Raw genomic sequence first — 26916 nt, 5'->3', positions numbered from 1 at the left:
CCATCTTTGACATTTTCTGTAGCATGTCATTCAATAACAACGTTCTAATTAAATCCTATCGTTCATATTTAATTTGCTACCGTATATGGAGACTCACCATATCTTTGAATGGATTTGCTCATACAGAACAAAGTGTTCATCTACCGTGGTAAGGAGTATGAGTGGCTGGAGGACTTCAGTCTGAAACTGCTGTCGCAGTTCCCCAATGCAGCCAGGATGACCAGCACAGCGCCCCCTGGGGACAACATCTGTAACTCCCAAGGACAGCGTATCCTTTAGGCCTGTTGCAGCATGCCCTCACGCTCCCAGCTATGAATGCTATTTAAATGTTAATTGGTGTTAATGCTTCTAGTCAGGACATTATTCATTTGATGTATTTCCCATTTATAAGTAAGTCTTATTATACCTTTCTCAAGGACAATTTTGAGCCAGTAATCCACTGGCCCCCGTCTCCGTTTTCCCCTACAGCACTAAAAAGTTTTTAGTTTTTTAATAATACACAGTCCTATCCTTACCTGCTCTTCACAGACATCCAGTGTTTTACAGTCAAGCCAGTCCTTACTGTGCCCGCCCAGTTCAAAGACAAGGGGGTTCCTGAGCAGATCCTGAAGTAAGGAACACAACAGCTTGTGGTTGAATACATTTTCTTAGTTATTACTCATGCAACTCATTTGTTTGTCCCTCTTCCTCTCCCAGCTACTACAGAACCAATGAAGTGGACCAGTTCCAGTATTCCAGACCCTTCAGGAAAGGTGCAAAGGACCCCGACAATGAATTTGCAGTGAGTACCTGGCACACAACTCACCATGCTGCAGAGCCCTAACAAAGACAAATTCCTCCATTTAACGCACACACTCTAAACTCAGGAATGTAGCCCTTTTCCAATCAAATACATTTTTATTTGTCACATGAAATGCTTACTTACGAGCCCTTAACCAACAATGTAGTTCAAGAAATAGAGTTAAGAAAATATTTACTAAATGAACTAAAAAAATAAAAGAAAAAGTAACACAATAAAATAACAGTAACGAGGCTATATAAAGGGGGTACCGGTACCGAGTCAATATGCGTGTAGGTAGGGATAAAGTGACTATGTATAGATAATAAACAGTGAGTAGCAGCAGTGTAAAAACAAAGGGGGGGGTCAATGTAAATAGTCCGGGTGGCCATTTGATTAATTGTTCAGCAGTCTTATGGCCTGGTGGTAGCAGCTGTTAAGGAGCCTTTTGGATCTAGACTCACTCCGTTACTGCTTGCCGTGCGGTAGCAGAGAGAATAGTCGATAATTTGGGTGGGAGGTGTCTTGGACAATTGTTTTGGGCCTTCCTCTGACACCGCCTAGTATATAGGTCCTGGATGGCAGGAAGCTTGGCCCCAGTGATGTACTGAGCCGTATGCACTTCCTCTCGATGGTGCAGCTTTTTGATGATCTGGGGACCCATGCCAAATCTTTTCAGTCTCCTGAGGGGGAAAGGTGTTGTTGTGCCCTCTTCACGATGTCTTGGTGTGTTTGGACCGTGATAGTTTTTGGTGATGTGGATACCAAGGAACTTGAAGCTCTCAACCTGCTCCACTACAGCCCGGTCGATGAGAATGGGGTGTGTTCGGCCCTCCTTCTCCTTTAGTCCACAATCATCTCCTTTTTCTTGCTCACGTTGAGGGAAAGGTTGTTGTCCTATAGGCTGTCTTACGTTTCTAGTGATCAGGCCTACCACTGTTGTGTCGTTAGCAAACTTAATGATGGTGCTGGAGTCGTGCTTGGCCACGCAGTCGTGGCTGAACAGGGAATACAGGAGGGGACTAAGCACTCACCCCTGAGGGGCCACAGTGTTGAGGATCAGCGTGACAGATGTGTTGTTGCCTACCCTTACCACCTGGGGGCGGATCATCAGGAAGTTCAGGATCCAGTTGCAGAGGGAGGTGTTTAGTCCCAGGGTCCTTAGCTTAGTGATGCGCTTTGTGGGCACTGTGGTGTTGAACGCTGATCTGTAGTCAATCAACAGCATTCTGACATAGGTGTTCCTTTTTGATTAGCAGTTGAATACAAGAGGTTGTTGCTCAAAACATTTGTGTTGTTGACCATTCATTCATATTTTCCGCCTCATGTTACAGACCATGTGGATCGAGAGGACAACTTACATCACAACCTATCACTTCCCAGGGATTCTCAAATGGTTTGAAGTGAAGTCCATCTCTGTTGTAAGTTCTCTCAGTAATGATAATGACAATCACAGTAAGACAAACGTACTGGTGTTAATGTGCTGTATGTTTAATCTAAACGCTGTTGAGTACTCCCTACCACCCATAGCAAATAGTTCCTACTCACCCAATTTGGTCTTTTACACTTTAATGTCTCCTCACCTCTCCTGGTTTTCCTACTGGTCAGGAGGAGATCAGCCCTCTACAGAATGCTGTGGAGACCATGGAGATGGCCAATGAGAAGCTCAGTAACCTGGTGCAGCAGCAGGCCTGTGACAGCTCCACGTCCGTCCACCCACTCTCCATGATGCTCAATGGCATTGTTGACCCTGCCGTCATGGGTGGCTACTCCAACTATGAGAAGGTTTGACTTGACTATTACTACCTAGGAGCTTGAATCCTATACAATTTTGTCTCACATTTCATTGAAGATTTGTAACCTGATATTCTTATTTTCTAGGTCACTGTTATTTTAGTTGGCATTTAATGTGCATATGACAACATCTTCATGTCTCAAAATGATAAACTTGTTTCCACCCCCTTTCTGTCTCTACAGGCATTCTTCACTGACACCTACATGCAAGAACACCCAGACGACCTTGAGAGCATTGAGGTCCTCAAACATCTTATTGCCCTCCAGGTAAATCGTAATTCTCTCCTTGCTGTTGAACCTGTACTTAGACATACAGTACCTGCTATAAGAACAGAGGCTCCCTCCTCCTCTCCCATCAGATCCCTCTCCTGGCTGATGGGATCCGAATCCACGGAGAGAAATCCACTGAGCAGCTGAAGCCCTTACACAACCGCCTGCTCACCTGTTTCTCAGACCTGCGGGAGAGAGTGGAGAAGCATTACGGCGTCATAACCCTGGTCAGTTTCCAATGGCAAACTCTTATTTAATGTAAGAGTGTGCCAAATTTAGCTATTGGCTCCTCTGCCTCCCTATCAAACTTCCCTCATTCAAAGCAGAGTGTACATTATATTGCTGCAGGACCATAAATCTTGCTTAAGGCACTCTATTGTTGTTAGTGTTTTGCCTGTCATTCCACTTAGCCCCTGCCAAGTTTCCTGATGATGTTTAATCCCATTTGTGTGTCCCAGCCCTGCTCTCTCACTGAAAGGAAGAAGAGTCGTGTGGGCTCCGTAGTGATGCCCTACATCCTGTCCTCCACCCTGCGCCGCATGTCCACTGTCTCCACCACCTCCTCAGGCCTCTCCAGCAGCTCCACCTCCTCTAACGGACCCTCCCGACCCTCCTCCCAGGAGTCAGTCCCCATCCACCATCCTTTCTCCTCCTCCCAGGAGTCAGTCCCCCTCCTCCCCCCTCCCAGGAGTCAGTCCCCCTCCACCATCCTTTCTCCTCCTCCCAGGAGTCAGTCCCCCTCCACCATCCTTTCTCCTCCTCCCAGGAGTCAGTCCCCCTCCACCATCCTTTCTCCTCCTCCCAGGAGTCAGTCCCCCTCCACCATCCTTTCTCCTCCTCCCAGGAGTCAGTCCCCCTCCACCATCCTTTCTCCTCCTCCCAGGAGTCAGTCCCCCTCCACCATCCTTTCTCCTCCTCCCAGGAGTCAGTCCCCCTCCACCATCCTTTCTCCTCCTCCCAGGAGTCAGTCCCCCTCCACCATCCTTTCTCCTCCTCCCAGGAGTCAGTCCCCCTCCACCATCCTTTCTCCTCCTCCCAGGAGTCAGTCCCCCTCCACCATCCTTTCTCCTCCTCCCAGGAGTCAGTCCCCCTCCACCATCCTTTCTCCTCCTCCCAGGAGTCAGTCCCCCTCCACCATCCTTTCTCCTCCTCCCAGGAGTCAGTCCCCCTCCACCATCCTTTCTCCTCCTCCCAGGAGTCAGTCCCCCTCCACCATCCTTTCTCCTCCTCCCAGGAGTCAGTCCCCCTCCACCATCCTTTCTCCTCCTCCCAGGAGTCAGTCCCCCTCCACCATCCTTTCTCCTCCTCCCAGGAGTCAGTCCCCCTCCACCATCCTTTCTCCTCCTCCCAGGAGTCAGTCCCCCTCCACCATCCTTTCTCCTCCTCCTCTGAGTCAGTCCCCCTCCTCCCCCCTCCCCGGAGTCAGTCCCTCCACTCCCTTCATCCTTCCTCCTCTTCCAAGGAGTCATTCCCCCTCCTCCCTCCCTCCTCCCTTCCTGTGTTTGTCTCCCTCTTGGGCTACTCTGGTGTAGTCTATTTGTGTTGCTATGTTTGTAAGGATTATTTGTCTGTGCTTTTCCACATCTCACAGTGTGACATTCTGAAGTCTTGCACATGCCAGTATAACCCTCTAACTGTACACCTCCCCCTTGTCTCTCTCCCTGTCCTGATATCCATCATTAGTTCACTGTTGTCCCGTGACACCACCAACGATCGCCGGGCCTCGATGTTGTCCCGCTCTGAGGATGACAACCGGATCGGTCGAAAGAACCGAAAAGAATGGAGTGTGAGCAAGTCACAGGTTTTGGTGGAGAGACAGCCAGACATAGATGAGGTAACTACAACTATTTTTGGCTCATGCACTAAGGCACAAATGGCTAATACATTCGCAGTAATTACTTGACTGTGATTTCAAGGAGGGCTGTATCTTTGTACTTTACTCCTTAGCAGACCCTTCCAGAGAAGCCGCAGAGACCCAAAAGTCTGCAGTTTGGGGACCGTCGCCTGACCCTATCTCTGTTCCAGGGTGTCTCCTCTCAGCTCAGCCTTGACAACCCTCTCAGCCCCCTGCCAGCCTCTCCTCAGACTCCTCACAGCTCCAGTATGTAGCTTAGTTACACACAAAGCATACCTACAAAGCAGCCTATCCTACACAACCTTAAAGAAATGCTTACAGCTTCACCCTGCACACAGAAATATAGAACCCTGTTTAGGATCCCTTACCTCTTGTCCATGTAGTTCACACACAAATAGTTTTAGCTGTCATGCAGCCTAAAATGTGTGTTTTGTCACTCTCTCTCTGCAGCTTATTCATCTCTCCCCGGTGATAATGATGCCACCACTGACACTCCCGGAACACCCCCACCCATGCCACCAAAGAAACATCCCCATGAGATGTTTGACAACTCCCTTGAGGTACATCTTCACTGAAAACATCTATATTTTTAGTAAAATGCACATTGTGAAACAGAATATTTTTAACATGATCATTTTTTCCCCGGTCTCTCCATAGTTCCACCCTCCTCTGCCTCAGAAAATTGACAACAAGCCCCCTCCACCTCCTCCTAAAACCAGGAAGTCTATGTTCCCTGGCTCCTACGAGAATAATTCTCAGTGAGGATCCTCCACCCGGACAGCCCCTCTCATCTGGTTCAGAGACCTGCTGCCTGGGATAAGGGTTTGGTTCATCTTGTGGTACTGTAGCACTTTATTACAGTACTATTTCAGGACCAGTACTTTTACCTGTTATGTACTTCAGAATTGCATGTCAACAATTGATATTTCTGATACTTACTTCGAGTTATACCAACAAACTGGTACGTGTTATGTGTGTGCCCTGTGAATCTGTAAGAAACAGAAGCATAATTGTTTCCATACTAAAGTAATTGAATGGTATGTTGTAAAATGGAGTGTGACAGATGTCTTTGTAAGCCGTGGCGCATTGGGTCACACCTTTTCATATTTTGAGGAGAGTCCATTTATAGTCTAGTTTCCTGGGAATGGGGAATTAGATAAAGGTGGATTTAATTCATGATTTGGGAAGTGTATATATTTCTGAAAAAGCAATAATAACAATGACCTTAGCATATTTCCCAAGGGTCTTTGAGATGTTGTTGTATATAGTGTAGTATATATTTTGGGAATATCACTGCTAGGATAAGGAATGACCAAAACTTCAATTTTGTCTTTTGTCATTATGTGTTGGAATCACACTGGACTATTAATAATTTCCAGTGCCTGTTTTGGGTATTTATCAAGAAAAGCACAGGATTCATCAAGAAAAGCACAGGCGGTGACTGCATTTTCATGTTTTATTATGCGATATAGCTAGGTGAAAACCTTTTTTTATTTTAGAATCACTATTGCTGATCAAGAGCAGGGAATTTGGTCTGTGACTCAGAACTGATTTTCAACAGACTTTGATTCTATTGTTGTTGATTATATAGTCTAAATCTATGGTTGCGACCCTGGATGACTTTTTGGTTCCCTCGACCCAGTCATAGATCATAGGTGGTACATGCGTAGTAGTCCTTTTTGGGGGAATTGAGATTTATAATCAAAATGGAACTTCCCCCCCAAATACGTTTGTGGACGATAGTCACATTGAATAACCTTGGCTAACTCATAAATACTGAGTAACTATGCATTACATATTTGTGTGATGAAAGCACACTAAGATAGTACCTCAATGATTTCAGAATCTTTAGAGACATGCACTGGAAGAATTAATGTAAATTAGATTTTTTTAAATTGTATATTTTTGACGTTTTATAAGAACAAAATACTGTATGTCTTGAACTCTTACTTTCTATACAAATCAGCTTGATATATTTAGCAAGTTGTCATTTTAACACAGTATGGCACAAACTCAATAATTTGTTTAGAGTTGGCGGTATTTTTTCTTTCCCAAGTCCTGGTGCATTTCATAGTTTCATTTTAAGCAACTCATCAAGCAACTTGAATTGGACAGATAGAAACATGGTCATTAACATCAATCTACTTTCAACAGTGAAAATTTCAACTTGATTTCTATATCAATATATACATTGTTTTGTATTATTCGGTCTCATATAGTTTTGTTTTTTTTCAAAACAATGCAATGCTCTCTTTGGCCTCTGAATTGCTCATCTATGCATGTAATCTCTTTCAGAAATGACCGTTTTCATGTATGTAGTGCAAGAATGAGTCAGTATTTTAGTTTGACTATTTCCAGGGATCAAAGATATTTTAGAAGGGAGCTAATATTTTTTGAATGAGTTTTTCTAACAATGATCAGAACAGATATTTGTAAAGAGATTTAAAGCTTTATAGTAGCATGGAGAGATGTAATATATACTTTTTTTTTACCAATAAAACTTGTAAATCCGACCAAACAAAAATAAAGAATTTAACAAACTGCTCCTTTGAATTGTAGAAGGTATTGTTACAGAAGGCTAGACAACCAGCCTCTGTCCTCAGCAGAAGTTCTTAGAATCATTATCCTGTACTCATATCTATTGCTGGTGTCGTCCCTTATCTCTTATCAAGGACATATCAGGCACTAGTTGGAACTTCATTATACATTTTTGATGAATAATTATGTGATAATTGAGAGGATAATGAAGGACCTTGACATCTGGGAAGATGGTATGACAGTGAGATTCTTTTCATTCTGTCACGCAAAGCCTAATTTTAATTCCGGTAAATAGTGATGTGGAATGTGAGAATTTATGTCTGTCAGTAATTTCATTGAGATACCAGAGGTTCTACATGTAATTCTGCTTCAGTCATATTCATGCTTTATTTTTGTTCTGCATTGAGAAAGAACATTCTTCATAGCGGTATTAAATGTATCAAGATCACAACATTGTTTCTTTAAGTGGACTGTAGTATAACACAAGACTGTTCCCTATATGTGAAAGCAGTCTGTTTCTGTACAGTAGTGTTGGCTGGGGAGGGAGTTTTACTACAAGTGTAATTTATTGCAGTAGGCCCTGTGTGATATGTAGATACTGGTCTTGGTAATCTGGCCTCCTAATGGCCTCTTCCTTCCTGTCAGATACTGGGGGACAGGATATCACTCTCCCTACAGTCCCTGAGTCACATGACTAAAGAAGTGATGCTTCCAGGCTGCCCTGTGATATTCGCTCATCCATGGACGAGTTTCATTAGACCTGGTTTTTATCGTCAATATTTAACCAGATCTCCAGGATATAAAAGTCCTCCGAGTCCTAACTACAGGCCTTTGACCAATAGACAGAAGTAGACTTAAATGAAAACTCCACCCAAAAACTAACTTGAGTTTGCATCATACGGGGGATGATTTCTGTATTTGGAAGGTTACATATCTTGAAAACCTGATTGCTGACAAGCAAATCATTTTGGGACTATGTCAACAATGGACTAATGAAACAAATACCAAAAAATCGTTTTTGGGGGTGGAGTTTTCCTTTAAGTGCAGTTGAATGATCAGAAATACCCCTGTGTATCTCCACATTAGACTTCACTAGATGGTGCTAGAGAGAATGTAGCAATGGGGTACTGTCAGTGTTGCTGAATTATGAAAGATCATATGGCTGTCACATATTTGTCTTTATATTTTAGATTTGTGAGCAGAGGTTCTACAGAACATATATTCATCCACTATACATGGCACAGATTTTCAGCAAAATATGTGTTTACACTTCCCAAACGCAGTTTGATTGGTGGAGTGTATTGTTTGGTTGTTATGCTAATGACCTGGTTATAGATGTCAGAACAATTTACTGAACCATTTTAATCCCATTCGCTATGCTCTCAGAAACACACTGGATATTAGCTGTTGAGATCAGAGAAACAGGCTGTGACAAAGGCCCCAAAATGACTAGCCATGATATTAATAAGGCCTGTAAATCTTAATATCTATAATGGCAAAAGACACGGGAGGTTATTTAAGCAATAAGGCCCGAATGGGTGTGGTATTTGGCCAATAAACCACGGCTAAGGGCTGTTCTTACGGAGTGCCTGGATATAGCCCTTTGCCGCGATATATTGGCCAAAATAGCACAAACCGCCGAGGTGCCTTATTGCTTTTGTAAACAGGTTTCTTTCGCCTCCATATTCTCTCATATACCATGGCTTTCAGCCAATCAGCATCCAGGGCTTGAACTACTGTTTATTATCATGACTTAACTACACCACATAAAAACTGCTTAATTAAACTGATAACAACATTAAACAGAGACGGGGCTATTATAAAATAACGTGGATAAATAGTTTTTAAGCTATCTATTATAGTTTCATGACTGGAAAAATAAGAAACGCATTTAACCTAATGATGAAGTGAAGTGGTCAGACAAGCAGATGGCTCTAAACCCATACTATCCAAACACGTTAAATGTACGCCAGCCCACTGCCTACCCTGATCTGACCTCAGTGTTTGACTGTGTGAGCAGAGCTGGTTTTGCGTTTGGTCTCTGGCACCTTCAGCCAGGACCGACAGGGAAACTCATCCAGGCAGACATTGTAAGAGTGGAGGAGAACCTTCCAGAAGGTCTTCTTACCATAGATAAGAACCAAGGCACTGAAAGTGATATAGAAGAGGAAAGAGAGCAGAATGGCATTCTCTTTCTTCACCATTACCTGATAGTACATATAGAGCAACCAGCAGTACCAGCAGTATCACCCGCATCTCAGAGTCCAGCTTGGATGCGTGGAAACATTTGGTACTGGTCTTCATGTGCTGGAGATGGATGGCCAGGTGAACAAAGAACATGGTGAGGACGGCCATCAGGCCAGTTACGGCCCAGATATCCACTTTATTGGCTCCTTGCATGGTGCTGTTGGTTCTCTAAACAATGTCCACCAGCTTATTTAGGTGCTCTAAGATTAAACCAGAAATGTTGATAGTACAATGTGACAAATACAGTAGAAGTCGGAAGTTTACATACACTTAGGTTGGAGGCATTAAAACACATTTTTCAACCACTCCACAAATTTCTTGTTAACAAACTATAGTTTTGGCAAGTCGGTTAGGACATATACTTTGTGCATGACACAAGTAATTTCTCCAACAATTGTTTACAGACAGATTATCTCACTTATAATTCACTGTATCACAATTCCAGTGGGTCAAACGTTTACATACACTAAGTTGACTGTGCCTTTAAACAGCTTGGAAAATTCCAGAAAAGGATGTCATGGATTTACATTTTAGTCATTTAGCAGACGATCTTATCCAGAGCGACTTACGGTAGTGAATGCATACATTTCAAACATCTCATACATTTTTTAAATTTGTATTATTTTTTTTTTTTTCCGTACTGGTCCCCCGTGGGAATCGAACCCACAACCCTGGTGTTGCAAACACCATGCTCTACCAACTGAGCCACACGGGACCCTGTTAGGCTAATTGTTAGGCTAATTGACATCATTTGAGTCAATTGGCGGTGTACCTGTGGATCTACCTTCAAAGTCAGTGCCTCTTAGCTTGACATCATGGGGAAATCAGCCAAGACCTCATAAAAAAATGGTGGACCTCCACAAGTCTGGTTCATCCTTGGGAGCAATTTCCAAATGCCTGAAGGTACCACGCTCATCTGTACAAACAATAGTACGCAAGTATAAACACCATGGGACCACGCAGCCGTCACACCGCTCAGGAAGGAGACGCGTTCTGTCTCCTAGAGATGAACGTACTTTGGTGCGAAAAGTGCAAATCAATCCCAGAACAACAGCAAAGGACCTTGAGAAGATGCTGGAGGAAACAGGTACAAAAGTATCTATATCCACAGTAAAACGAGTTCTATATCAACATAACCTGAAAGGCCGCTCCGCAAGGAAGAAGCCACTGCTCCAAAACCGTCATTAAAAAGCCAGACTACGGTTTGCAACTGCACATGGGGATAAAGATTGTACTTTTTGGAGAAATGTCCTCTGGTCTGATGAAACAAAAATAAAACTGTTTGGCCACAATGACCATCATTATGTTTGGAGGAAAAAGGGGGAGGCTTGCATGCCGAAGAACACCATCCCAACTGTGAAGCACGGGGGTGGCAGCATCATGTTGTGGGGGTGCTTTGCTGCAGGAGGGACTGGTGCACTTCACAAAATACATGGCATCATGAGGAAGGAAAATGATGTGGATATATTGAAGCAACATCTCAAGACATCAGTCAGGAAGTTAAACTTGGTCACAAATGGGTCTTCCAAATGGACAATGACCCCAAGCATACTTCCAAAGTTGTGACAAAATGGCTTAAGGACAACAAAGTCAAGGTATTGGAGTGGCCATCACAAAGCCCTGACCTCAATCCTATAGAAACTTTGTGGGCAGAACTGAGAAAGCGTGTACGAGCAAGGAGGCCTACAAACCTGACTCAGTTACACCAGCTCAGTCAGGAGGAATGGGCCAAAATTCACCCAACTTATTGTGGGTAGCATTCCACAAGCTTCCCAAAACGTTTTACCCAAGTTAAACAATTTAAAGGCAATGCTACCAAATACTAATTGAGTGTATGTAAACTTCTGACACACTGGGAATGTAATGAAGAGAAATAAAAGCTGAAATAAATCATTCTCTTGACATTTCACATTCTTAAAATAAAGTGGTGATCCTAACTGACCTAAGACATGGAATTTTTACTAGGATTAAATGTCAGGAATTGTGAATAACTGAGTTTAAATGTATTTGGCTAAGGTGAATGTAAACTTCCGACTTCAACTGTATATTAAAATTCTGTGATGTTGAAGTGTTCAAGGTTGAGGTGAAATTAGTGCTCAAATGTTTCAAATACCATATTTTGCAAGCCTTTTTATTATGGCATAAAATGTACTTTCAGATTCTTACATTTTTAACTCAGACATTTACCAGGGTTTTTGAATCAGAGTGACACATAGCCAGGACTTTCTTTTCTTTGTGGAGGAAATTTACAAATCGAAAATCAACTGGAAAACATTTCAAAGTCTACAAGGCTGAGGTAAGCACCTACACCATTGAATGTGGTTATTTTGTAACTTTACTTCAGACAAGGATCCCTTTGCATCTGATGTTTTCTCTTCATTCTTTTACTACAACTTGAAACAATTCAATATCTTAGCATTGAAGATGAAAAAATATTTGTTTTCAAAGGTTGGCTTTAAGAAGTAGCCTGAAGATGTTGACTGAGAATGGCATGAAGTTGAAGCACAGAACCTTTGATTTCAGAGTCGCCTGACTGGAATTTATAGAGAAGCATCGAACTCTATTCACAATACTATTTGAATTGGTGGCAATGGCAAAAGGCAGTGGTGGCAGTGCATTTCCATAGGCCTGGGGTGAAGATATGTGTTCATTGGGGGGGGGGGGGGGGGCATTCCGACTCGAGTTAAGTGCTGGTAAATTAAACGGAATTCTCTTTTATGCACTTTTCTCTCTACGCGTATTCTTCCCTGCTATTCACCCGCTATTCATTTGGGGGGAGATCAAAGAAATGGTGTGGCGAAGGTGTCTATAGATACACTTTAGTATGACCTTGACTTGATTCCCTAATAATTCCACCACCTTTATATGGAAAGGAAACCATGAATAAGGTCTAGCGAACCTACCAGTTCCAAGTGGGACAAGCATCTACTTTATTTTTTCCAATTGAATCAACATGCACTGTAATGTATACATTGAGAGCTGTTGATAAGAGAAGGCGATTGTAAATACGCAATTGTTTTAGATGATTTTTTTTCCCCTGGAGACGAATGTGAAACCAGTCATATGAAGCAAACTGAAAATCATATCAACATGACATGTATTGCAGTCCCTTTTCCCAAGTGAAGTAGGCTATAAATAGCTGTGCCTTTATTCAGAATGTTTAATGTATGCCCTCATAATTTGCACGGATGAAATTTGGAGAGCCAGGCTTTTCTTAGTTTTACTTTACAATTTGTGTCATCTTAAATATTAACCACTATGGGGAGCCACCGTCAGTAATACCCACATACGTTTAGAACTGGTAACTAACTTTGTGTTAGTTTCCTTCAATTTGTATCTTACATTTTGCATCATTCCATTCCGTCTACCTTTCTTTCCTCTGTCACGTCTGTGTATCATATTAGGCTAACGTTGTGCAAAAATTTGTGGCATGAAGCCTATTTGAATCATTATGCAACACATACCATACGTAGCAGGTTAAACCTGGAGCCTGGTGCACGGTTCATGACGACTGGACCATTGTCATACAGTTCTGTGATTAGTAAGAATTAGGGTAGATTTATAGGACTATTGTTTCACCCTTATTGTACACTCCACGTTCCAATATTTCATGCATTGATCTTGAATATGGCAACTTTCAGCATGAATTAAACCACTATTTTTGAGTCATCAATATATTTTGTGCGTAAAGGCTCTCCAACCTTGTTTTTATATGATTCAGAAATACTTTCCTAACTAAAAATGTCCTAAATAATCTACCAGATCAGAGTATTTTTAAATGTACCACTTGGTGCTGAAACAGAGACGAATATGCATAGATTACTTTCTTTCATTGATCCCTATATTCTGACCCGTTCTCTAATTAATATAACCATAGACCACTTAAACTGGTAGGCTGAAAAACTTCCACTCACAGATGGCCAAAAACAATTGAAAGCCACGACCCCACTAGGCCACACCTCCAATATAATTTGCCAGTGTTCCTTGCCTTTTCAAATTAATTGTAGAGTTACCACCCATGCCTGTATTTGTTAGTTACAGAGACATGGTTGTTGAATTTGTTCATTTTCAGTCCTCGCCAAGTGAGTTCCTACTGGAGGCGAATGTTATTAAAATTAAACTTTTTAGGACAATAAATTAAATATCATAAGACCTTACTTTGATGGCCAAGTTTTACCTTATAACAGTGGTGTTAGGAACCTCCTGGTTTACAGGCCACATCAGGCCTACAAGTCATATTATGCTGGCTTGCAAAGTGATGTGTAATTGCTATTGGAAGACAGCCTGAGTTAGGGAATCCAACATTTGGAATTTTTATTCACCTGCAACATGCATTCAGAATGACTGTCAGGGTTAGGAACATTGGACTGGTTTAGTTTAGAAAAATGTTATTTATCTTTGATTGATTAATCTTATGCTACACAATCAATGTACATGCACAAGCACAGATATGAAAAACAATCCTAAAAAATGTTTTGCCGTAGAGCATGCTGGGAAATCTGATAACGATGGCCGTGGTTTTGATGGGAATATTTTACTATCCACAAAGTAAAACTGACACAATCACACTCAACACTGGCTATTAACTTCTTATGGATGGTGGCAGTATTGAGTAGCTTGGATGACTGACGTGCCCAGAGTAAACTGCCTGCTACTCACGCCCAGAAACTAAGATATGCATATTATTAGTATATTTGAATAGAAAACACTCTGAAGTTTCTAAAACTGTTTGAATGATGTCTGTGAGTATAACAGAACTCATATGGCAGGCAAAAACCTGAGAAAAAATCCAAACAGGAAGTGGTTTGTAGTTTTTCAAGTGATTGCCTATCCAAACTACAGTGTCTGTGGGGTCATTTTGGACTTCCTAAGGCTTCCACTAGATGTCAAGTCTTTAGAACCTTGTTTGAGGCTTCTACTGTGAAGTGGGGATGAATAAGAGCTCCTGGAGTCAGATGACTGCCAGCAGGGCATGAGCCTCAGCCATGGGCGCTCACGTGAGAGGTAGCTCAGTTCCATTGCATTTCTGAAGACAAAGGATTTCTCCGGTTGAAACTTTATTACAGATTTACGATAAAAACATCCTAAAGATTGATTCTATACATCGTTTGACATGTTTCTATGAACTGTATTGGGATTTTTTGAGTTTTCGTCTGACCTGCGCGTCGTGAATTTGGATTTGTGAACTGAAGGCGCGAACAAAAAGAAGTATTTGGACATAAAGGATGGACTTTATCGAACAAAACACACATTTATTGATGATCTGGGATTCCTGGGAGTGCATTCTGATGAAGATCATCAAAGGTAAGTGAATATTTATAATGCTATTTCTGACTATTGTTGACTCCAACATGGCGGATATATTGTATGGCATGATTTTGTGTCTGAGCGCCGTACTCAGATTATTGCATGGTGTGCTTTTTCGGTAAAGCTTTTTTGAAATCTGACACAGCGGTTGCAATTAGGAGAAGTGTATCTATATTCCTATGCATAACACTTGTATTTTCATCAACATTTATGATGAGTATTTCTGTAAATTGATGTGGCTCTGCAAAATCACCGGCTGTTTTGGAAGCAAAACATTACTGAACGTAACGCGCCAATGTAAACTGAGATTTTTGGATATAAATATGAACTTTATCGAACAAAACATACATGTATTATGTAACATGAAGTCATATGAGTGTCATCTGATGAAGATCATCAAAGGTTAGTGATTCATTTTCTCTCTATTTCTGCTTTTTGTGACTCCTCTCTTTGGCTGGAAAATGGCTGTTTTTTTGTGTATAGGCGCTGACCTAACAATCGTATGGTTTGCTTTCGCCATAAAGCCTTTTTGAAATCAGACCCTGTGGCTGGATTAACAAGAAGTAAAGCTTTAAAATGGTGTATAATACTTGTATGTTTGAGGAATTTTAATTATGAGACTTTTGTTGTTTTGAATTTGGCGCCCTGCACTTTCACTGGCTGTTGTCATATCGATCCTGCTAACGGGATTCAAGCCATATTAACACCAACACTGGGGTTATTTTACACCGAGTGTTAATTTAACTCCTGAATCAACACTAGGTAACACTGGCCAATTTGCTCTGTGTATATCCGGTGGAATTACTAAACCAGATGTATTGCAGAATGACATGCTGCCAAACCACAGATACTGAACAAAACCTCAGGGTCCAGTTCCCATGCAAATATCCTTCCTGGAGCTATGGCCACAGATCTTCACATCCGTTCCACCGGGTCGATTTACATGTGATAAAGGGGGCAACCTGCGTTTGGCTCACCTTCATGTTCTGTGTGCTAAGATTTTAAAAATCCTTTGATCATAGACTTTCTTCAAGCTTTTATTCTTTGAACTGTCTGGCTTCTGAGGCCAGTCAGTATGAAATCAGTTGTTAACAAGTTTTATATCAAAATCAATATCTTAAATCACATATCTGACTGGCACACAATGTCATTCCGTATTAACAATCATTGGCCTGGTGTATTGAGGGTGGGGTCATTAGCTTTTTCTTTTGGTGACACAAATGTACAGGATACAACTGATTCAGAATCACGTGCTTGATTTAAAAAATGATTAGTAAAAAAATACATTTTCATTGAAAACTTATAGAAAAGATGACAAACATTTTGGTTACTTGTCTGTTAGACAAAATAAGTCGTACATAGAATAAAAAATATACATCTGACCAGTGGTGGAAAAAATACCCAATTGAGTAAAAGTGAAGATACCTTAATAGAAAATGACTCAAGTAAAAGTCACCCAGTAAAATACTACTTGAGTAAGTCTAAAAATATTTGCTTAAGTATCAAAAGTAAATGTAATTGCTAAAATATTCTTAAGTATCAAAAGTAAAATTCTTATATTAAGCAAACTTTTTTTTTTTTACAGATAGCCAGGGGTATGCTCCAACACTACGATATAATTTACCAATGAAGCATGTGCTTAGTGAGTCCACCAGATCAGAGGCAGTAGGGATGACCAAGGACGTTCCCTTGATAAGTGTGTGAATTAGACAATTTATGTCCTGCTAAGCATTCAAAATGTAACAAGTACTTTTGGGTGTCGGAAAATGTATGGAGTAAGAAGTACATTATTTTCTTTAGGAATATAGTGAAGTAAAAGTAGTCACAAATATAGTAAAGTACAGATATCCCAAAAAACAACTTAAGTAGTATTTTTACACCACTGCATCTGCCATACACTTTAAATATAATCTCTCTTTCTCACTCATTCTCATTGGCAAAATCCTCAATTGAGCTTCACGTGACTAAAACATTATCCATTGCACTATTTCTCCAATAGTTGCACTATTGCACCAAGAGTACTCAGGCTGTTGCACAAAGTACAGGGTGTAAGTAGCATGGGAATGAGATTATATATATCCTGTAATGCCGGGCCTGCATGTGATATAGCTGTTTATACTGAAGGTTGGCAAAATATCCTCAAAACTGACAGTTAAAAAATAGCAGGTTTCATGCTTATCCTTACCCCAACCCAAAACATTGTTACACAGGGTAACCATTACTGCTGTCATATTTCAGCACAGGTGGCAAATGAGGAGCTTTCTGCTTGCTGGGGGCAGGCATGCCTATGCTACCGTTGGTGTAGAAGCTCCTATTGTCTGACTCTGTCCTCTTGGGCTGACCTTTTCTCACTGAGCTATAGGCTGCCCCAGGGGGGGAGCGGAAGCCTAGGACCGAGCGGAAGCTGGAGTTCCTGCTGCTGGGTCGGCTCTCTGGGGCTGGGGCATCCTCCCTGTTGGGCAGGGCCAGGCCATGGAAGAGTGGCACAGAACGGTAGGAGTTAAACTAAAATATGTTTGTCTGCTGCATGTAATTCTTGGAAGGTATGGAATGTCATATTTCATACCTGATTTCATGGGCAACCTCTTTCTCATAGCGACGCTTGTGGCAGCAGCAGACCAGAAACCAGATGAGAAGCAGGAGGAGGAGCAACAGTAGCAGTGCACCAATCACAGCAGCTGCTATGATCCCTGCTTTGTTGGGAGCTAAAAAGGAAGTCATGATATTCAGAGACAGGTTCACACATATGCACCGTTCCTCACTTTCTTTCTCTCAATTAAACTTACGGTTGTATGCGTGCAGGGTGTATTTACACTGCTCTTTGCCCACAGGATTCGACACCACACACACATAATTTCCCATGTAGCTCTCTGAGTGATTTCTTATCATCAGCTCTCCAGTCTGAGAGTCTAAATGGAACACAAAGACAATCACTGCAGCTACAAACCACACCTCACCTCAGTATATCAACAGGTACAGTAGACCTATGGTTATGTATGCCATGTCTTATCTAGAGACTTTAGTTCCTGTTTCCTACTTTGTGTTGCTGTGGGCGGGATGGCCCCTCCACTCTCTCTGGTCCAGACATAGTTAAGGGGGGTGGATCCCACGGATGACTTGCATCGGAGGGAGACATCAGCTCCCTTCTCTTCACCGCCTTCAACCCAGCACTTAGGCACTGATGGAGGGACTGGTGTAAGAGAAGAGAAGAGGTAAAACTGTCTCAGGAAAACAACTTCATAAAGAGTGTGTAGAGTAAGTATACAGTACAAGTGAATACCATTTCCTTTGTGTAAATGTGTGGATTCCTTCTAAGTGCATTTCCACTACAACAAAATTAGTATATTGATAAGAACAAAAGGAGCACCAGGGTGTTCAAATTCCTTTTCAGTGATAAAGCAGATTTAAAAACAGAGGACAGTGGAATGATGAAACTGGTAAAACAGAAACCAGTCTGGGAGGGGCGGCATTCCTCACCCATCACTAGCAGAGTGACTTTTCGCATGTCGACACCCGGCGCCTTCTTGACTTTGCACTGGTAGGTGGCTGTGTCTGAGGCTTTCACTGCAGAGATGGAGACGGATGCGTCTCCCAATGCAGGGTCTCCTGTGAAGTCCATCCTCTTAGACAAGCCGGGGTCCCCGTAATGTAATTTCTGCCCTCCTGTATAAGATATGACCTGAGAGGTAGAGATTTGCTTCAATGACAAAAACAACAAGTCTTGAGAACAAATGTTAAGAACAGGTTTTTCTACTGCAACAATGAGGATAAGATAGCCTGTAGCTAAACAACATTTCCAAGACTAGTCTGACATAAATGGTATGAGTGGATGTTAAGACTAACATATTCGTTTTACGACACGTTGGATCTCCAAACCCTTCCCTTAAGTTATCCATAACAAGACCCCCCTCTGTCTCCTGCTCTTTAGTCTCACCAGCTGGTCTTTCTGGGTCATGTCTGGATGGACACTCAACCACTCAATGTCCAGATCTCCTGTGTCAGAGGGGGCAGGGGTGTATGTGCACCCCAGCATGACTGTCTCCCCCTGGGCTCTTTGAATGGTCTGAGACCCTGTGGATGTTATCTGCATAGCCACTGTGACATCTTAGGGTTTAGAGAAAAACACACATTCAGGATTGAAACTTGACTAAAGTGACAAGTTCCTGCATTAACAGCATTGTGTTCTAACAACATCCTGTGACTGATACAACATACTGTACAATGCCTTCAGTTACAGCCTGAATTTAAAATGGATTACATTTAGATGTTGTTTGTCACTGGCCAAGACACAATACATACCCCATAATGTCAAAGTGTAATTACATTTCAGATTTTTTACAAATGAATAAAAAAATTAAATTGAAATGTCTTGAGTTAATAAGTATTCAACCCTGTTATGGCAAGCCTAAATAAGTTCAGGAGTACAATAATAGTCACATAACTTGCATGGACTCACTCTGTGTGCAATAAGTGTTTAACATGATTTTTGAATGACTACCTCATCTCTATACCCAACACATACAATGTATCTCTAAGGTCCCTCAGTCAAGCAGTGAATTTCAAACACGGATTCAACCACAAAGACCAGGGAGATTTTCCAATGCCTCGCAAAGAAGGGCACCTATTGGAAGATGGGTAAAAAGGTAAAAAAGCAGACATTGAATATCCCTTTGAGCATGGTGAAGTTATTAATTACACTTTGGATGGTGTATCAATGCACGCAGTCACTACAAAGATACAGGTGTCCTTCCTAACTCAGTTGCCGGTGAGCAAGGAAACCACTCAGGGATTTCACCATGAGGCCAATGGTGACTTTAAAACAGCTGTGATAGGAGAAAACTGAGGAAGGATCAACAACATTCTAGTTACTACACAATACTAACCTAATTGACAGAGTGAAAAGAAGGAAGGCTGTACAGAATAACAAATATTTCAGAACATGCATCCTTTTTGCAACAAGGCTCTAAAGTAATACCGCAAAAAATGTGGAAAAGCAAATTACTTTTTGTCCTGAATACAAAGTGTTATGTTTGGGGAAAATCCAATACAACACGGAGTTGCTTACCAAGAAGACGGTGAATGTTCCTGAGTGGCTGAGTTACAGTTTTGACTTAAATCTACTTGAAAATCTATGGCAAGACCTGAAAATTGTTGTCTAGCAATGATCAACAACCAATTTGACAGAGCTTGAAGAATTTTGAAAGAATAAATGAGGAAATGTTGCACAATCCAGTTGTGGAAAGCTCTTAAAGACTTACCCAGAAAGACTCACAGCTGTAATCTCTGCCAAAGGTGCTTCTACAAAGTATTGACTCCGGGGTGTGAATATCTACATTTCATAAAATGTGCAAACATTTCTAAAAACATGTTTTCACTTTGCCATTATGGGGTATTGTGTGTAGATAGGTGAGAAAACAAATATATGTAATAAATTCAGGCTCTAACACAACAAAATGTGGAATAAGTTAAGGGGTATGAATACTTTTTGAAGGTACTGTAGTTTCACTTCCACAACAGGGGTGTAATCATTATTCCAAACCATACAAAATGTGTTTCTATTAGACAAATTCAGGTAGGTCCTTCCCCGTTTCGTTTGCTTCCATTTGGTTCTGTTTGAGTCCTAGTGAATACCCCCAATTGTTGGACATCTGTTACGCAGTTCATATAAGTTTAATGTGATATATCGAACATGTAGGACAGACACCAGCTAATGGGTCAACAGAGACGGACGTTGTTATGCCCTGGCCTGGGACACTGTCTGGGCTCCACCCGGCTACATCAGGTGACATAAACCTCTTGTAGAAGTATGTGCATATAGTCAATGGCTGTCACACAGGCACATTTTATATCCCCTGACAAAGATAAATGGAAATGAATCTAGAAATGAATCAGTTTAAAAGTGGACTTTGTCTGGTGCAGCGTGGGCTTAGAAGGGCCCGAAATAGTGGATGTCATAGGGCGACTAGGTTAGGAAACATTGCATAACTCACCTGTAGTCAGATAAACTGTTATCACAAACATCATAGCTAACTGTAGTCTTGAGCATGTAAGGCACTTTCCCAAAGTGACCATGTTGGTAAACCTGTATGGCACATCAAGAGAAATATGATTACAATGACTACCTGAGTCATTTGAATGTGTACTTCCTCATTGCGATTTTAATCTAGTTTCTAGCAAACATTACTCAGCAAACAGGTAGTCTTTATCATGCACTGAAATGACAATAATAATGGGACACTTGTTTTCCCTTAACAACATACACTCACGCTTTCCGAGGGGTATAGACAACCCTGCACAGAATTAAAATATATAAACCTGTTCTGTCCAGGGCTAGAGGATAGAATAGACCGATCCTCAACGATACCTACCTATTGTATCCTCTCCAACTTAATGGCTGTTGCTGAGTGAGTCAGGAATTTGTACTTTAAACTCTCGAGTACATCAGCACATATTCCCGAGCAGTATTTAATACAACAATCACATAATGAATTAATCCAAATTACCTTTCTGCACAGCAATATTCCAAAGATAATGTAGTTTCCAAGAGGCCTGACAGAGTGAACCAGAACAAAACTTTTGCTTGCCTTCTCTTCAGTTGCTCTCACCTGAAACTCTGAAACAGGTGTAATCATTAGCCAAACAGCAACTAAAATGAGAGTTTCTATTGGACCAATTCAGGTAGGTCCCTCCCCCTTTTTGTTCCATTTGCTTCTGTTTAAGAAACATTTTGCAACTGAATCGGAGTAATGAGTACGAAGCTCAGGCCACCCCCTTCTCAATTACATGCAGTCCTTCTATTGCCTTAGGATAATTTAAACATTGTACTTTCTATGATTAGCAAATGTTGGCTAATCACTAACACCAACATGGCTTCAAATATTGTCTCTGCTTCTGATCTGATAAAATATGTCTTTAAATGTAGATGCATTTGCATTGTTAATAATTATTGCATGACTAGAATTTTTGTTTTAATTCTCTCAGTAATATATTGTGCTGGGAAATTGAGCATGAAAATAAAAATATATGTTTTGGCTCTTATACTGGAAACTGCTGTGTGTGGCGTATGTCTTTGGTGAGATTAATGATTACCAAACTGATAGCTGCCTCACCTCCTTAGCACTCCTATGAAACTACAGTGGTCTATTCATTACACCGATTGTGTTGCAAAACATTTCTTAAACGGAAGCAAACGGAGTGAAATGGGGTGGAACCTACCTGAATTTGTCCAATAAAAACACTTCCGTTAAACGATTAACGGTTTCTGTAATGAATACACCCCAGGCCTTTTCACAGAACCTCAACATACAACATACAATACCACAAAGCTACAACAATTACAGACTGATCAAGATTTGTGGAAATAATTAATATATCAATATACTGTACCATAGTTAATTACATTTTAATTTCCCTGTAGCTCAGTTGGTAGAGCATGGTGTCTGCAACGCCAGGGTCGTGGGTTCAATTCCCACAGGGGGCCAGTACAGAAAAAAAAAAAACGTATGAAATGTATGCATTCACTACTGTAAGTCGCTCTGGATAAGAGTGTCTGCTAAATGACCAAAATGTTTTTTTTTAATTATGTAAATGAAGGTTTTTGGGCAAGCCACATGAAAAAATACTATAGTATACTATGGTATAAATACTATAATATTCACTGTAGTGTTTTTGCGGACTTCACTGTAGTATTCACTGTAGTGTTTAGTATTTACTGTAGTATACTGTTGTATACTGTAGTATATACTATAGAAATTAATGTAGTGTTTTTTGTGGATTGTAGTATTCTGTAGTTAAACTGCAGTGTTTTTGCAGACTGTAGTATACTGTAGTACTTACTTTAGTGTTTTTGTGGACATTACTAGTGCTCTTCCATGCCGTCCCTAGGAGGGGTGCGTCACTTGAGTGGGTTGAGTCACAGACGTGATCTTCCTGTCTGGTTTTGCGCCCCTTCGGGCTCGTGCGGTGGAGGAGATCTTTGTGGGCTATACTCAGCCTTGTCTCAGTCTAGTAACTTGGTGGTCTGTTGATATCCCTCTAGTTGTGTGGGGGCTGTGCTTTGGCAAAGTACGTGGGGTTATATCCTGCCTGGTTGGCTCTGTCTGGGGGTATCGCCGGACGGGGCCACAGTGTCCTCCGACCCACCCGCCTCAGTCTCCAGTATCTATGCTGCAATAGTCTATGTGCCATGGGGCTAGGGTCAGTCTAATATATCTGGTGTAATTCTCCTGTCTCATCTGGTGTCCTGTGTGAATTTAAGTATGCTCCCTCTAATTCTCTCTCCCTCACCTCCCGGAGGACCTGAGCCCTAGGATCATGCCTCCGGGCTATCTGGCCTGATGACTCCTGGCTATCCCCAGTCCACCTGGTCGTGCTGTTGCTCCAGTTTCAACTGGTCTGCCTGCAGCTAGGGAACCCTGACTTGTTCACCGGACGTGCTACCTTGTCCCGGACCTGCTGTTTTCGACTCTCTCTCTCTACACCAGCTGTCTCGCATTGAATATTATATGACCCTGCTGGTCATCTATGAACTTTTCAACATCTTGAAGAACAATCTGGCCTTAAATGGCCATGTACTCTTATAATCTCCACCCGGCACAGCCAGAAGAGGACTGGCCATCCCTCAGAGCCTGGTTCCTCTTTAGGTTTCTTCCTAGGTTCCTGCCTTTCTAGGGAGTTTTTCCTAGCCACAGTGCTTCTACATCTGCATTGCTTGATGTTTGCGGTTTTAGGTTGGGTTTCTAATATCTTTTTTATATATCTTTAAAAGAAATTGTCTGCACATCTACCATTCCAGTGTCTAATTGCTATACTGTAATTTCTTCACCACCATGGACTATTTATTGCCTTACCTCCCTTATCTTACCTCATTTGCACTCACTGTATATAGATTTGTCTTTTTTCTACTGTATTATTGACTGTATGTTTGTTTATTCCATGTGTAACTCTGTGTTGTTGTATGTGCCGAACTGCTGTGCTTTATCTTGGCCAGGTCGCAGTTGTAAATGAGAACTTGTTCTCAACTAGGCTACCTGGTTAAATAAAGGTGAAATAAATTATTTTTTAAAATATCGCACTTTGTGACATCTGCTGATGTAAAAAGGGCTTAATAAGTACATTTGATTGATTGCTGTATAACTTACTATAGTGTTTTTGTTTTATTATCTTTGACATAGAATACTTTCTCCTTGAGGAAACCTACTGGAGAAATACTAAAAGAGCAAATATTCCATAACCTGTAGGTAGGTAGGTAGGCCTGGGGTCTAAATAGATAGTTCCGCGCTTCTGCTCTTTTCTATAACCTGTATTGCACACAATATGGTCTATACTTGACATAGGTTTCTCATTAATGGGTGGCACAAATACATTGGACACCTAAGGCTATAGGCCTTTGCATGCAATGCCCTGGTACATTTAGTATGTTAATCTCTGACAGCTGAACCGTCAAGTGGACCAATTATTGTTTTAGGAAATTAGGCTAACCCCCCCCCCCATATGCTACACATCGAAACACAAGGAATAGTGTTTTTGTTTTAGGCTGTTTTTAAGGGCATGTAAATGTGGCTCATTTGGCCAACATCCCTCATTAATTGGTGGCGCTTGATGCAAATGCATATGGATGTCTGTTAAATTTGTAAAATGTTCGGTAAATTAAAATCTCTTAAGGATCAGAAACTTTTTTCAAATTTTTATCTAAAATGACATACCCACATCTAACTGCCTGTAGCTCAGGACCAGAAGCAAGGATATGCATATTCTTGATACCATTTGAAAGGAAACACTTTGAAGTTTGCAGAAATGTGAAATGAATGTAGGAGAATATAACACATTAGATCTGGTAAAAGATAATATAAAACAAAAAAACATGCGTTTTCTTTTATTTATTTTTTCATCATCTCTGAAACGCAAAAGGAAGGCCATACATTGAGATATAATTCTACGTGTAATTTAGATGTTGTCCACAAGATGGCAGCAGTGTGTGTGCAACGTTTCAGACTGATCCAGTGAAAAATTACATCACTACACAATATTTTGTTTCAAGTCTGCCAGGAGTTTGCTAAAAGGTGCCAAATTGGTCAATTTATACATTTTCAAGTACATAACTATAAAGAACATACAAAAATGCTATGGTAATAAAAAATGGAAGTTTGCACACTGCCAGGAATGTCATACATGATGGATAATTAGCATCCCAACAGAAAATACACTAACCTTCACACATCTAGATGGCGGGGTGGGTGTGGAAACAGAGACAGCAGTGGGGTCAAACCGTAGAACCCAGTTCCTACATTTCAATGTAAAAACTTCAAACAAAACTACACAAAATTTAGATTAACAAGAATTTAAGCTTTCTACTCTTATAAGACATGTCTATGTCCCAGAAAGTTGGCTGTTGTTTACAATGTCATTCTAGTTACATTATTGCATATTGAGCAACAACTGTCCCGGTTTAGGGACACTGATAAAATCTTCAATGTCATGTTGTCCAGTGCCAAATTTTCCTAAAGGAAACTCTGAAATAGCATATCGTTTTTTAAGATTTTAGAATATTCACATGAAAATGTTTTGCCAATTGGATAGAAACCTAGCTGTAGACACCCTAAAGACTCTGGCAGACACCCCAAAGACACTAGTCTAGTGTCACTTGATTATGTCTGCACATCATGGTTCACCAGCAGCCCCAAACATCTAAAGAATAAGCTACCAGCCAAACAAGCTTGTAACACTATTACTTAAACTCCCCCCTGATACTCCTCTGGAGATTTAAAATGTTTTTGTGTCTATCACTGTAATGTGACTGTATCTATGTAATTCTGTTTGTATTTTATGTTTTAAAAAAATAGGGACCACAATGGAAATTACAGTTGAAGTCGGAAGTTTACATACACCTTAGCCAAATACACTTAAACTCAGTTTTTCACAATTCCTGACAATAATTCCTAGTAAAGATTCCTAGTCTTAGGTCAGTTAGGATCACACTTTATTTTAAGAATGTGAAATGTCAGAATAATAGTAGAGAGATTTATTTATTTCAGGTTCTATTTATTTCATCACATTCCCAGTGGGTCATAAGTTTACATACACTCAATTAGTATTTGGTAGCATTGTCTTTAAATTATTTAACTTGGGTCAAATGTTTTGGGTAGCCTTCCACAAGCTTCCCACAATAAGTTGGGTGAATTTTGGCCCATTCCTCCTGACAGAGCTGGTGTAACTGAGTCAGGTTTGTAGGCCTCCTTGCTTGCACACACCTTTTCAGTTCTGCCAACACATTTTCTATAGGATTGAGGTCAGGGCTTTGTGATGTTCACTCCAAAACCCTGACTTTGTTGTCCTTAAGCCATTTTGCCACAACTTTGGAAGTATGCTTTGGGTCATTGTCCATTTGGAAGACCCATTTGCGACCAAGCTTTAACTTCCTGACAGATGTCTTGAGATGTTGCTTCAGTATATCCACATCATTTTCCTTCCAAATGATGCCATGTATTTTGTGAAGTGCCCCAGTCCCTGAGGCAGCAAAGTACCCCCACAACATGATGCTGCCATCCCCGTGCTTCACGGTTGGGATGGTGTTCTTTGGCTTGCAAGCATCACCCTTTTTCCTTCAAACATAACGATGGTCATTATGGCCAAACAGTTCTATTTTTGTTTCATCAGACCAGAGGATATTTCTCCAAAAAGTACAATCTTTATCCCCATGTGCAGTTGCAAACCGTAGTCTGGCTTTTTTATGACGGTTTTGGAGCAGTGGCTTCTTCCTTGCTGAGCGGCCTTTCAGGTTATTTTGATATAGGACTCGTTTTACTGTGGATATAGATACTTTTGTACCTGTTTCCTCCAGCATCTTCACAAGGTCCTTTGCTGTTGTTCTGGGATTGATTTGCACTTTTCGCACCAAAGTACGTTCATCTCTAGGAGACAGAACGCGTCTCCTTCCTGAGTGGTATGACAGCTGCATGGTCCCATGGTGTTTATACTTGCGTACTATTGTTTGTACAGATGAACGTGGTACCTTCAGGCGTTTGGAAATTGCTCCCAAGGATGAACCAGACTTGTGGAGGTCCACAATTTCTTTTCTGAGGTCTTGGCTGATTTCTTTTGATTTTCCCATGATGTCAAGCAAAGAGAC

At 41.2% G+C, this 26916-nt stretch overlaps 2 protein-coding genes across 4 annotated transcripts in view; one reads left to right on the top strand and one right to left on the bottom strand.

Annotated features, from left to right (window-relative positions):
• The window catches only part of LOC106579873 (dedicator of cytokinesis protein 5), a 33155-nt gene extending 25915 nt beyond the window's left edge, over window positions 1–7240 (top strand). Inside the window, exons 40-51 of one of the 3 annotated variants that reach the window (XM_014160189.3) lie at window positions 127–268; window positions 529–610; window positions 697–781; window positions 2113–2199; window positions 2387–2563; window positions 2756–2839; window positions 2932–3069; window positions 3301–3464; window positions 4526–4676; window positions 4793–4943; window positions 5148–5257; window positions 5355–7240. In XM_014160189.3, coding sequence (XP_014015664.2) covers window positions 127–268; window positions 529–610; window positions 697–781; window positions 2113–2199; window positions 2387–2563; window positions 2756–2839; window positions 2932–3069; window positions 3301–3464; window positions 4526–4676; window positions 4793–4943; window positions 5148–5257; window positions 5355–5459 — 1476 coding nt within the window. In that variant the 3' untranslated portion in view covers window positions 5460–7240. Of the gene's footprint in view, window positions 1–126; window positions 269–528; window positions 611–696; window positions 782–2112; window positions 2200–2386; window positions 2564–2755; window positions 2840–2931; window positions 3070–3300; window positions 4677–4789; window positions 4944–5147; window positions 5258–5354 lie in introns of those variants that run through there. The other 2 variants (XM_014160188.3, XM_082966292.1) reach the window with 2 other exon arrangements.
• Window positions 7241–15810: 8570 nt separating this feature from the next.
• On the bottom strand, window positions 15811–21457 carry LOC106579874 (coxsackievirus and adenovirus receptor homolog). Its single transcript, XM_014160191.3, has 8 exons — window positions 21293–21457; window positions 20780–20871; window positions 18724–18893; window positions 18267–18468; window positions 17827–17979; window positions 17576–17698; window positions 17356–17494; window positions 15811–17241 (listed from the first exon to the last, which is right to left on the bottom strand). The coding sequence occupies exons 2-8, from the start codon at window positions 20859–20861 to the stop codon at window positions 16992–16994; spliced, it is 1119 nt and encodes a 372-aa protein (XP_014015666.2). The 5' UTR covers window positions 20862–20871; window positions 21293–21457; the 3' UTR covers window positions 15811–16991.
• Between the last annotated feature and the right edge of the window lie 5459 nt (window positions 21458–26916).

Source organism: Salmo salar, chromosome 20, assembly GCF_965601325.2.
Source record: "Salmo salar chromosome 20, fSalSal1, whole genome shotgun sequence".
Taxonomy (NCBI): Eukaryota; Metazoa; Chordata; class Actinopteri; order Salmoniformes; family Salmonidae; genus Salmo; species Salmo salar.
Note: the sequence above shows the minus strand (reverse complement) of the source record. Positions and strands in the feature narration are given on the sequence as shown.

What these genes read in the sequence shown, in the direction of transcription:
- LOC106579874 (XM_014160191.3), bottom strand. Translation starts at nt 20,861, where the DNA reads ATGGTCACTTTGGGAAAGTGCCTTACATGCTCAAGACTACAGTTAGCT. An exon ending in CCCGCCCACAGCAACACAAA is followed by an intron (nt 17,699 to 17,826) that starts GTAGGAAACAGG and finishes TGTTCCATTTAG; the next exon opens with ACTCTCAGACTGGAGAGCTG. An exon ending in CACCCTGCACGCATACAACC is followed by an intron (nt 17,495 to 17,575) that starts GTAAGTTTAATT and finishes CTTCCTTTTTAG; the next exon opens with CTCCCAACAAAGCAGGGATC.